Genomic DNA, 12,966 nt, shown 5'->3' with positions numbered 1-12,966 from the left:
AATCTGAAGCAGAACACAAAGAAATGTAGACGTGAAGAGAAAATAAAAGCAGACCAAGGAAGGAGCACGTTCTCCTGAATTCTTAGGTCAAGAACAAAAAAATCATGGGGCCTCTCCAACCATGACAGCACGTACACTCTAGGTGGCAATTTAGAAATAATTTTTATGATGGATCACAGCACAGATGCATATAACACCCAAAATTATTATCTTCAGACCAAAAAATAGTAATCAAGGCCTAATAGCTAACGTCTGGTCTAGTCCACCCACGTTCACCTATGTCCACCATAGGAAAGCCTGAGTCGAGACACACCAGTGCCTCCCCCTGGATTTTTTATCTCGAGCCTGAATTAGGGCTATACTTTAGACAAGACCCCTAAGGTTGAAGGGTCAAGAAAAAAATGGGAAGGGAGAACATAGGGTCAAACACAGGCAGCTCTGTATACAACTCAGGCTGTTCTGTGATGGGGGACTTTGTTCAAGGACTTTTGGAAAGGATGCATCAGAACCTGACTGACCCTTCAGGAAACAATGTTGAAGGAGGCATAGGAAATGAGCAGACTCGGGGAAATGACTCTGAAGACTCATACAGGAATCAGAAAAAAAAAAAAAAAAGAATTACTTTACACTGTATGAATGGACCAAAAAAAAATGTGAAACACAATTTCATTCATAGGCTCTCAGATAAAGAGACAAAGGTAAAGAAAGATACAGCGATTAACAGAAGGAAGTTGTTTCCATTAGAAAAACTGATTCAGGACTTTCTGCCTCAGAAATGCCAACTGACTAAGCAGCAACAGTTCCTGAATCACTCACATCCCATCATCACTGAATGCGAACTTGGCAGGAGAAAACTACACATAATTAAGGGATAAAGACATAAAGCAGGAGTGGGGCAATGGTGCACAGTGCATGGCACTTGGAAATATTAACTCACGGGGGGAAAACTGAGGTGAGGACTAAACCAGAAAGGAGTGGTAGAGCATTTCACAGAAAAATATGAGAGACTCAACCACTTACTGGAGGGAAAAGTTATGTATAAGCTCAAAAGTGATGTAAAGTTCCAAACAGAATAGTCCCAATTTTGAAGAAAGAAACAAAATCATGAGGCTATACAGGGAACTATCTAGTGAAATCAGACTTAAAAAACAAAAGGAAAACCTACCCTATTGTCTGAAAAGAGGAGGGAAGGGAGAGAGGAGGTACATAATAAGGACAAATAAAAATTACGTACACGTTTTGCCAGGAAAGGTAGAACTAAGATTTAGGTGAGATTTTGACAAACACCACAAAAACTCAAGAAAACCAAAAAGGATTTTAAAAGCTATCTTTGGTACCAGAAGAAAAATGTTTTCTATACTATTTCGAGAACAGGGTGGGATAGCAGTAGATGCCAGAGAAAAAAGCGAAGCTACCCTGCTCCTGTTGTGTGTTATACGAGGAGCCTACTTAAGCTGGGAAGGGCAGAATAAACACTATTTAAAGAAAACTGCAACCAAGAGAATGAGAGCAAAGAGCCATTTTAAGGTTACTCACAGCTCAAGTTCAGACCAGTCATATTTCAAAAATACCAAATAGTCTGTAATATGATTCTAGAACTATTGCTGGCAAACTCTGAGTCATAAAGGACAGTGGGAGAGGTGCCAGAAATCTGAAAACGGACAAGTCACCTTGAATTTTAATTAAAACAATCTTACTTCTAATCTAGTTACAAGGAACTAAAGGCAATACCAAATGCCAGCCCCATTCTAGAAGGGTCACTAAAGAGATGACTTACAAGAAGCGACAGCCACGGGCAGCCACCACTTAAAATCTAACTTCACTTCCTCTCTGGGTAAACTTCGAACACCGAGCCTCCAGACAGCACATCTGAGCTTCAGTAACCCCTCATGCCAACCTTAGATATGGCACAGAAAGTCTCTATTAAACTTGAGGAAAAGGAACTTAGAATGGTAAGAAACTAACATGCCAAAAGAAAAAAAGGTATGCTAAGGTTCAAAAAATTATAGGCACGCAAAGAATAAGAAAAACCTGCATCTAGTTGCATAAGTTTATGTGGGAAATGAGAAAAACTGTCTACCTTGAGATGAGCCAACAGAAAGCCTACTGGGGCCTCAGGGTCAGTGAGTGCCTGTCGCAGCAGTCCAAACCGACAGCCGAGACTCGGACGAGACCACAGCTAACCAAGGCCCTTCCGGGAGCAGTGCCAAGACACTTAAGAAACCCAAGCGATACCCTCGTACATGAGAGGACGTGGGGATGCTGAGCCAGGTGGGCTGTTTAAACACAAGAGGAGAGCTGTAAGGAGAGTGGGATCTGGGGACTCTTGCCCTGGGAGCAGAGTTGAGGAAGGATTTGCACGTGGTGCTGTCTAGAGCAGCTGGGGGAAGGAGGAGAGTGTCAAACCTTTTACCTGTGGAAAATACTGAGCCGCTATAAATCATTACATGAAAAGGGGGCTTCTGGGTTTAAAAAGATTTGAAAAGCAGCATTACACAATTTCTTTAGATCTCTCTAAATGTTATGTAACAATTTAATGAAAATCATCATATAGAAAATTTATACTTAAAACTCCACATGAATACTAAATATTAATTACTGCCACTCATGGGCTATCCGTATTTTATTGACAGGGAGATTGAGTTACAACCAGTAAACCACTTGTCCAAGGCCAGAGAGATGAGGAAGCAGGGCGTGCCCCTTCTACCAGGAGAAAAGGGGGTGGGGGGAGAATCCACGAGCAGGAAGGAGCCTAGTGGGGACAGGCGACGCCTAGCACCACAATGGTACAGAGTTGCCCACTTGTAACTCCTGAATTCACGGACCAAAGCAACAAAGCAGTAGAGGAGCATGCGTGAAAGAATGAAGAGTGGAGGGTGGCAGGTGACCCAAAGAGCTGTCCCACATCCAGCTTGCAGCTTAGTGACAGAAACAGGCCTAAAATCCAGGGTTCTCCTCGCGCGCCCTTCCCACCCAGTCTCTTAAAGAGAACAAACTGCCCCCTTATCCCCCCCCCCCCCCCCCTTTCTCACTGACCCTTGTTTTAAACCACTGCTAAAACACCCTTCCTCAATCTGGTGTCCAGGAGTCACTTCCTACAGGACACCTGGCTACTTCTCTGCGTCTGACCATCATCCCCAGCCCGTACCTGAAGACAACTCGTGCTGCTCAACCTGCTCATGCTACCTGAACCACAACCACACAGATGACTGCAGATGACTTAATTGCCATTCTCGTGCTGGAACAGATGTGTTCTCACAATTATCTGTGGAAACGGAGCTAAGGCAGCTGTGAGCAGAGGAGCCAGGAAACCGAGGCTCAAGGCCAGGCTCCTTCACTCACCAGCTGTGACCTTGGGCAACTCACTGTGGGGCACAATAAGTCACATACAGGCGAAAGCACTCTGAACACAAGGCATTGCTATGTGACGGGCCAATTATCCACAAATAACTTCACGAACGTAAGTTCCAGTTAGCCCACAGGTAAAGATGTCAAACTCTAATTAACGCCTGAATTTAAAACTCCACACCATGTAATTAGAACTGGAAGAAGAAAACAAAAACCAACCACGTCAATCATGGGCACTCCCTTACCGGTTTGTTAATGCTGGCTCCTGCTTGGATCAACCAGACGAGGCACTGAGGATGTCCCCCAAAAGCGGCGATGTGGGCTGGGGTCTGTGCGTAACGGGTGGTGGAGACATCCAGCGTGGCTCCAGCTCTCACTAAGTGTATTAAGCACTCCAGCTTGGAGAACAGCAGGAGGGGATGAAACAGGCATACACGTCAGTATACTGTTAGACGTTACACAGATAATCTCAATTCTGTAATGGAGGTGAGTGGCATTTTTCGTTAAACTTTTTTTCTGTTTAAGAAAACAAAGTTAAGTCATTCCTTCCCAGTATCATACAAATTTTAAAAGGCTTATTTAAAAGAACATTTTCCCTCGTCCTTGTAAAACAAAGTTGGTACACAGGAATAGAAAGTCGAAACAACTGACACTATACAAATTTAAATATTTTGTTTTTCCTACAACTGAAAAAGCCCAAATCAATATAATACTGTAAATCCACTATACCTCAGTGTTTAAAAAAGCCAAAGTCAGAAAAGACTAGATTGCATATTCACAGACTTTTGTCAGAACTGAGCTTTGCCACTTGCACGCTCTATTCTAAAGAAGAAAACTGTTAAAGTGATTGGTCGGTAAACCCTTCACGGTCAAAGACAATTTTCTGCAGCCTGCACTGGCCGCACTGGCTGAATACTCGATTGAGGCCCAGCTCCAGATCAGCTCCTTAGGGAAAAGATGTGTGGAGCCAGGGAGAGGGCAGCGCTTCGGCTTTTCATACTGTTTGTACAGACCGCCCCCCCCCCAATCAAAGATAGAAAGGCCTAGAGCACAGGTGAGCTCTGCCCCTGGCAGGTGACTAAAACAAAAAGGCACAGGAGTCAGGACAGGACTTTGCAGCCAGGCATCGGTACCATACTAGCTTCTGGAAGAAGAACCAGCACACTCAACAAATATTTAGCAAGTGCCTCCCGTGTACGGCGGGAGAAGGCCTGCCGTCCTCAAAGGTTTACACTGCTCCGCCCAGCATGTCCTCAGGGTCCCGTTTCCCTCCCAAAGCACGATGCAGCTGGCGAAAAAGCTCTCACTGCCAACAGTTCTCCTCCTGAGAACAGGCCTCAAGCGAAGAACAGCTACACTCGGGTCTCACCCCGTGTCTCTTATCCTCTTTCAGCAAGTTAAGCCTTTCCCTGTAAAGGACAGATCACTGCCATCAACGTTTTTGTGAGATGAACGGTCACAGTTGGTGGTACACTGATTTTTAGAACATGACCTGTCCTCCAGAGTCTGAATCTGAGGGTAATGGCTGATAAAGAGGTACCACTTTGGTATATTTTTATCTATCGCCTTTATCAATGTACTGAGCGAAAAATGACGGCCAATCCTAGTGATAAGATGAGCAGGTCTCAAGCCCAACAAAAATGAAACCAGGGTGAAAATCGCTTGGTACGCCAGAAGCGGTTAGTCTTAACATCAACCGAGAGCTCCCTGGACTTAAAATTTGTTACCTGTGGGTTGGATGTGGAAAACCCGGTTTGGAATTCTGTACAGATACCGTTCAGTGCGACAGCTTGTAAAGGCAAGGCGTGATCAGGGTTCCTGAATAACGTTCAGTCCTCCGGGAGCGAGCAAGCCTCATAAGGAGGTGAGGACCCTCGTGCAGAGCTGGCACGTCGCTAGGAACGCGGCCTGAGGGCTGGGAGGGGTTCACAGCGCGCGGAACGCTCGCTCGGCTGGCTGTCGCCCAGGCTGAGCACAGCGAACGCGTCCAGGCCCACAAACGGAGGGAAGCTGTGGGCAGGGTGCAGGGGCACAGGACCCGGAGCCTTCGCTCAGGAGTGCGGCCCGAACAGCCTTTTCGCACAGACCGAACGACACTTCCTGCGGCCCCTTCTGTATCCAAGACTCTCCGCTCACTGTGATTAACGACAACTGAACACCCTGAAGTAAATGCCTCTGGTTGCAGCTTCTGGTCTCCGGGGTTCACCTACCGCTCGCCTTCTACGGAAGCAGAGACTCCGCGAATTCTTACCGTAAAATACACAGGCGTGAATCGACCGCTCTAAGCGCTCTCGGCTACTGTTAATCCCCGGAGATGCCCGAAGCAGCCTCGGACTGGGAGACAGTCTAAGTAACCACTTGTCACGAGGCCGACGCATTTCACAGGACGTACCGGATGGTCCTACTGGGCGTCCTTCTCAACCAGGGTTGGGAGGATCGGAATCCCGAGGGGAGCCGTCTCCCAGAAAGCCGTGCCTCTGCCTCTTACGAGGGCGCCTGTCCCCAAGACACAAAGGCACAAGCGATGCCGGGAAGCAACGCTTTGAGCGTTACCTGCAGCTTACTGTAAAAGTGCACAAGGCGCCCTCGGCGGGGAGACCACCCCTCGGCCTGGGGAAGCCTGCGTTCAAGGGCAGAGGGCGAAGGGCGGCAAGGAGGGCGCTCGCTCTCGGCGCCGGGTGCCCGAGGGGAGCAGCGCTGCGGGCGCCGCGGGCTGTCGCCCAGCCCCGGCCGAGGGCGCAGGCGGCCGGCCTCTCACCGCTGCCGTCACGACTCCCTCTCACTCCGTTCGCTAACGTAAACCTGGCTTCACTTTGCGAGCGCGCTCAGCCCCTGCGTCGCCGCACCTCGAGCAAAGCGAAGCGGCCGCGTCAGGTGCAGAAAGGTAACTAACCACAACACAACCTTTTCACCCCAAGACGGGAACACGTTTCACCATCATCCTGCCTGTGTCTCCGCAAAAGCGTTTCCTGACTTCAACCCAACCCCATCCTGTCAGGGCGAAAACGTCTTCCGAAGGCCCCGAACGGGGGTCTCCACGTCTTCGTCACGAAAGCCACCCTGGACAACAGCACCGTGCACCTCCCTCTGCGGCCACCGCTCCCAGCGAATAACCCCCTTTACCGCACGGACGAGGAAAACGCTGCCGCAGCTCTCCACAATTCAGAGCAGCACGCTGCCCTTCCAATCTCGTGACACTTCAAACACCACAGGTTTGCCTAAGCCGGGCGAGCCGAGTCCCCAGCGCACGGACGACATTCCACACGGAAGCCCCCAGCAACTCGGTCCGAGCGTCACCTTGCCCCGACCCAGCCGTCGGGGGGCGCCGACGGGCTGACCACGGAAACCCTCTAACGCGACCTTCGGGCCGCGGCGGTCTCCCGCCCGGGCGTCCCCGTCGGAGGGGCGTCAGGAGGCCCCGCGGCCTTCCTCACAGGGGTTTTCCTCAGAGAGGCTCCGGACTCTCGCGCGCCGCCCCGCGGACCGCGTCTCCGCACCTCGACCCGAGCCGGCCGCCGCGGAAGGCCCGGCCCTCAGCACCGCCGGCGGCGAGGAGCCCTCACCCGCCCGGGCGGCGCCTCCGGGAAGCCGCCGGCGTTCGAAGCTTACGCCGCCGCACATGCGCTCCGGGCCCCTCCGGGCGCCGCCGCCGCCGGGCCCTCTTCCGCCCGCGCTCCCGGCACTCCCCGCGCGTCCCTCTGGGCCCAGACCGTCCGCGCCGCCGCACATGCGCCCCGGCCCCTCGGGGCGCCTTGGCGGCCGACCCAGCTGGCGTCCCGCGTTCCCGACACGCCCCGCGCCCCCCACGCCTCGGCCCCCGCCTTCTCCGACACCCCGGGGCAAAACCGCGGAAGATGGCGCCTTAAAGCGCCCGCGCCCACCTTGCCGAAGTGCGCGGCCCAGTGCACGGGCGTCCAGCCGTAGAAGGAGTCCTCGGCGGCCAGGTGGGCGCGTGGCGTGTGCTGCAGCAGCGAGCAGAGCGCGGCCAGGTCCCCGTCGCGGCAGGCGCGGTGCAGCGGGAAGCGGAGCGACAGCAGCTCCTCGCTGGAGAAGCCCGCCTCCACGCCCGCGCCCGCTCCCGCCGCCGACATGGTCCGTCACCGGAGAGCGCGGGCTGGCGAGCAGAGAAGACGCGCCAGTCAGGACCCGAGAGGCCGCCGCCGCCGTCCGAGCACAAAGGAGCGAGGGCAGCACCGCCGCCGCGTCCCGCCGGCTGCCGAGCGGAGCGCGCACAGGGGCGGGGCGGGGCGGAGCCTGCGGCGCCAGGAGTGGGGCTGGCGCCGGGAGACGCCGGGACACGCCGGGACAGGAGGCGGGGCCTGGGCCGTCGGGGGCGGAGACCGGGGGCCGTGGGGCGGGGCCTACTCCTGGAGCGGCGGGGAGGGGCGGGGGGCCGGGCCAGGAGCGGGGGGGGGGGTAAGGCGGGGTGTAGGGCAGGGGACTGTGCCAGGCCGTTCCCGGTGCCCTGCAGGCGGCGTGGGCTCTGCGCCGCGCCTCCTGTCCAGACCCCAGGCCCGACAGTGTCCGGACCCCCCTTGATAAAAAGCTCCGGGAGGCGCAGGTTTGGGGTTTGGGCCCGGCCCTCTGAGGTTTTGGCTGCGCAGCTCTAATTCGCTCAATTAATCAGGCGGGGCGTCTGCGGGGACCTGAGGGCAGTTCCCGCGCTTTCTGTCCTGCTTGTCGGGCGAGGTGGGCTGCACGTTTTCGAGAACCCATGGCAAAAGCACTGAGAAACATGGCATAATGCAAGGAAATACTAAATTCTCTTTCAATGATTGAGGATCACAGATTTTTTTTTTAAGGTATTCTTTTCTGATTATCAGTAATTTCACTGTCAAGGGATAACCACTATTAACGTTTATGGCTATTTCCTTACAGTACTTTTGTAACCTTATGGTCTGTTTCACTTGTATATATTCGTTTTCCTTGTATATACTGCTTTCCTTTTTTCTTCTGCAAAATTCTAAATCACTGTAATTCAGCTTTAAGTAGGTAACCAGATGTCTGGGAAGATATTGATGCATACGGTAGCACATTGCAGCATTAGTTAATAAAACAAGAAATTAGAAACCTAACGCCTAGCAAACGGAAATTGTTAATTTATGGTATAAATATGCAACACGGTCATCTACTCATCACACAACAAACGTGGGTTGAGTACAATAGTGGATGAAACACTGGGAAATGCTCCAGACACAGCAAAGGAGAAAACGTAGCGGGTATCTCACCTTAATGAGCAAGTACTCATGGATGGGAAGTGTGAACAAGACTTAGAATCTGTCTCCCATCAGTTAGATGAGGCAAGAAAGGAAATTTCAGTAATTCGAGCAATACTTTTTTGTTTGGACCAAAAAGGTAGAAGTATGCTATAAACCCATTTCGAGCTTGGTCCACTCCAGAATTCAATTATTTTTCTTTGTAAACACCATGATGCTTTTAATCTAATTATCTCTTTAAGAGGTATACCTGGGACTTCCCTGGTGGCGCAGTGGTTAAGAATCCGCCTGCCAATGCGGGGGACACGGGCCCGAGCCCTGGTCGGGGAAGATCCCACATGCCGCAGAGCAACTAAGCCCCTGCACCACAATTACTGAAGCCTGTGCACCCTAGAGCCCGTGCGCCGCAACTACTGAGCCCACGTGCTGCAACTACTGAAGCCCGGGCACCTAGAGCCCACGCTTGGCAAGGAGAAGGCACCGCAATGAGAAGCCCACACACTGCAACGAAGCGTAGCCCCTGCTCGCCAAAACTATAGAGAAAGCCCGCGCACAGCAACGAAGACCCAAAGCAGCCAAAAAAAATTTTTTTCAAATAATAAAATAATAAATAAAATTTAAAAAATTAAAAAAAAAGATACATACCTGGGCGATGACTTCCACCCTTCCTAGGAAAGAGGCAGCCCATTTTGCAGAAGGACATAAGCACACCTTGTCATCCATAATAATGAGAGGGGAGTAATATTCCTTACCCTACCTTCTGCGAATGATGAAGCCGAGGCAGAGATAGGCCAAGGAACTTGCTCAGGGACAAGCTGCCTGCCTGTGGCAGAGCTTAGAATAATATCCAGACCAGTTTCCAACCCACAGTTAGACTTTTTTTAACCTTGAGATTTATTTTGCATAAAGAGCCCTAAGGTCTCAGAAAACAAAGCAGGTTACAGTGATAGGGTGCTTAGGGTTCATCCTTCCTCAGCTAAGATGACTTTCCAGTTTCTCAGGGCTACTCGGACCATATACATATTGAAGGAGCTATCTAGAAATAGATTAATATGATGATGGACCTCTAAAATATGCTGCATGGTAACTGTGGGTATGAGAATGATAAAGGGCAGTCTAGGGAGTACTGCTACAGTCAACAGTCCAATTGCTTGGTCCCAGGTTTTGCCCAACTCTTATAATTATTACTAATTACAGATTTTCTTTAGGACTGTTGTTTTTAAAGAGCTCTAGGGAAAAAGAGTGCCTTCATGACTCACATCCTTTGTTTCTTATTTGATAAAGCAACCATAAATAAATGACAAAGATTCTCTCCTTGACCGAACTCTACTCAGGATCCCCTGAGTTTCAATGAGGGCTCAACTTTTGGACTTGAGTCTTCATCTCAGCATTGTCCAATTCTAGCAAGAATCCTGCCAAGTTGGTTTGGCTAGAATCCCCTGGCCCCCATCTCTGCTAACCCTCCAAATCTAATTGGGTTCTTCGCCCTCCCACACACCCCCCCCCAGATGACCGCTCACCCTGGCTTGCCTTCAGCCAGAGTCCTCTTAGGTCGGTTTAGCCAGAACCCTGGATGTTAATTGACCCTGATGGCTCCTCTTAGTAACTCTCCATCCACCGACACCCACCCTGCTCCTTGGCTGTGAGTTCCCGCTTGCCCATGTGGCATTCAGAGTTCAGTCTGAGCTCTTTCCTCTACTGCAAGAAAAAAACAAGGTCTCACCAGTCCCACTGCAGGGGTCCCTCCACCCATATGAGGCCCCCTCTTGGATCAAGTCCGCCTTTCCATGCTTTAACAAGTGTCTCTGAATAATGTCTTCTTTAACAGCGTGAAATAATTTTTTTCTTTAACATAAGCAAACTTGGGTATTTGAAGATATGATTCAAATACATGATGGAAAAGAGAAAGATTCAAAACTCAATATATGTATTAGAAACAAAACCCAACTCAAGCCTGCCTTTATGATTGGCATTGTGTTTTCCAAAAAAGGATCGTGTGGTGAGGAGTTGCTCACGTGGGCAGCACTCAGTGGAAGGAAGCTCCTGTGAGAAATGCACAGAGGGGTCCACACACTTGGTAGATGGCGGCGGGACTCTTCTGAGCGCGGGGAGGCGGGTCCACTCTGATGGTGCCCTCAGCCTGGCCTAAAAGCGGGACCAGAGCCCAACTGTTCTGTTCTCTCTGCTGCCTCTTCTCCCCGCCCCTCCATCTCCCACCACGCTGCCGGATCCATCTGTGAAGAAGGCAAATCTGCTTAAAATTGGACGTAAGAGTCTGGGTCCACTTGGGCTACCGTCAAAAGTACTGCAGACCAGATGGCTCAAACAACAGAAACGTGTTTCTCACAGCTCTGGAGGTCCGTGATCAGGGGGCCAGCTCTGTGGCTTCTGGGGAGGCCTGTCCTCCTGGTTCACAGTTGCCTTCTCTTGTCCTCACGCTGTGGACAGGGGGCCCCATTAAACCCTCAGTGCAAATTTCCTGAGTGGTGATGTGAAATGCAGGCTAGACTCAGATCCGTTGGCCACTGCTTTTCAGAAAGAGAGACACGCCCTGGACCAGGGATCTTGGCCATAACCAACTTTAAGTTTCTGGAATCTTACTGCTTGTCCTGTCTTACTTATATCTTGTTAGAAAAGTGATTAGCACAAACGTTCTTAAAATGAAATAGAAACAGAAGGTCTGCACTCCCTTCAGAAACAGACTGTGAAAGCGGAACAATGGGGACGGAGGGTGAAGGTTTGCAGAAGGGAAAGGAAACAGCGGGCTGGCCGGCCGGCACCCAGAGATGGGGGCAGCCGGGTTGGGCTGCTCCCGAGCAGGGTCCTGCTGGCCGCTGAGGATGACCGCTCGTGCCTCCTGACCCCGTGACCTTTAATTTGGCAACCACACAGTCTGTTAAAATGTCTTAGCTGATTCCTTCATTTCCCAGTGTTATCACTGGAGAGAAAAGCCCCAGCGAGTCATGGCTAATATTAAACGTGCCCGGCTGTCCCCGTGGGCGGGGTTGGTGGCCCCTCCGTGGAGCAGGTTGGGAAGGCCCTGAGTGGCCACCCTGAGGCCGGCCTTCCGGGCAGAACCACAGCCTTTGGGCGGAAGCTGCTGACAGCTGCTCGCTGGACCAGACCCAGGCACCTGGTGCGATGGATGTTTGTCACGTCTTCCTTGCCCATCCTGACACTCCCACTGTTGAATTTATTCTTTAAGAATGTTCCAGAAACAAGAGCATGGAGCCAGACAGGAATCTCTGTTACCGCGGAGAGTATAATCCTAGCCCCCTGAGGAAATAATGCTAGTTAAGTTGTCAAATTAAAAGTACTCTTGCCCAGGAGGCCAGGTGGGAGCAAAAAGCTCTGGTCACTTGGTCCCAAGGTGGTCTCTACCTGGAAGACCAACACGTGGGTGCCTCTTTCATCCTGCTTCCCTGGAGCCCTGCACCCCGTTCCTGGGAGCATGGGGGGGAGGGGGAGGGAGGCCCGAGCAGCGGTGGCCCAGGGCACTGTGGCTAGTATTCCAGCCCTTCGCCCTTTCTCTGTGTCTGTGGGCGAGGACGCGTGAAGAAAGCATATTAACGGGTCTCCTTGCTGGGGGAGCATTTCTCAGCCTGTTGGCTTCATCTCCTCATTCATGAAAGAAGATGAACGTTACCCGAGCTTGGCAAAAGGGTCTTTGTCAGGGTCAGTGGAGGGTGTGGATGTGAAAGTGTTTTCAGATTGAGAAGATCTAGGTTACTAACTGTTCTCCAAAGTACCTTTTTTATTTTCCCCACCGCCAGCAATTTATAAACATTTCAGTTACCAAGTCTTCCTGGTATGAGGTATTACCTCCTGCTAGATGTTTTGTTTCTCTTGAAGACTAAATTACAGTGTCCAGGCCCCCGGGGGTCTTGTTGTCAGAAACTGGAGCCACTCAGAACGTGCGCCAGCTGCCCTGAGTGTCCCCTCGGAGCTTGCCTGTCTCCCGGGCACTGCTGTCCTAGGGCTGCTGGTGTGACAGCACACTGACCTGACACGGCCCTTCCCTGGCCCCTTCATCCCAAATGTAGGGTGGGCCCTTGCTCTTAGCTCCTCAAAGCACAGCAGAGAGCAGGCTGTCGCCTCCGTGGATGAGGGACGAGAAGAGAGGTGAATCCAAGAGCTCATACCACGCTCAAAAATCTAGTTCCTGTGGATTAGACAGAAATGTGAAAGCAAAAGTGAAAATGGCTCAGAAGGAAACAGCAGACCATCTTTACGGCATTAGAGTAGTGAAGGATCTCTTAACAAGACTCATGAAGCAACCCATAACAAGAAAAGGACAGCTCTGACTATATTATAATTGCTAACTTCATTCTGACAAAAGGCACCGGAAACAAAGTGAAAGATAAGTGGCAGACTGGAGGAAATAGTTTGCAAGTCTTTCAAC

General features: G+C 51.2%; 1 protein-coding gene across 2 annotated transcripts in view; it reads right to left on the bottom strand.

Annotated features, from left to right (window-relative positions):
* ANKRD10 (ankyrin repeat domain 10) overlaps positions 1-7,637 on the bottom strand; it is a 34,038-nt gene extending 26,401 nt beyond the window's left edge. Inside the window, exons 1-2 of one of the 2 annotated variants that reach the window (XM_029209869.1) lie at positions 7,230-7,637; positions 3,594-3,746 (exon numbers count right to left, since the gene is read on the bottom strand). In XM_029209869.1, the coding sequence (XP_029065702.1) occupies positions 3,594-3,746; positions 7,230-7,439 (363 nt within the window). In that variant the 5' untranslated portion in view covers positions 7,440-7,637. The remainder of the gene's footprint in view (positions 1-3,593; positions 3,747-7,229) is intronic. The other variant, XM_029209868.1, reaches the window with a different exon arrangement.
* Between the last annotated feature and the right edge of the window lie 5,329 nt (positions 7,638-12,966).

The sequence above is a fragment of the Monodon monoceros genome, unplaced genomic scaffold (genome assembly GCF_005190385.1).
Source record: "Monodon monoceros isolate NGI ecotype Baffin Bay Population unplaced genomic scaffold, NGI_Narwhal_1 Super_Scaffold_8, whole genome shotgun sequence".
NCBI lineage: Eukaryota > Metazoa > Chordata > Mammalia > Artiodactyla > Monodontidae > Monodon > Monodon monoceros.
Note: the sequence above shows the minus strand (reverse complement) of the source record. Positions and strands in the feature narration are given on the sequence as shown.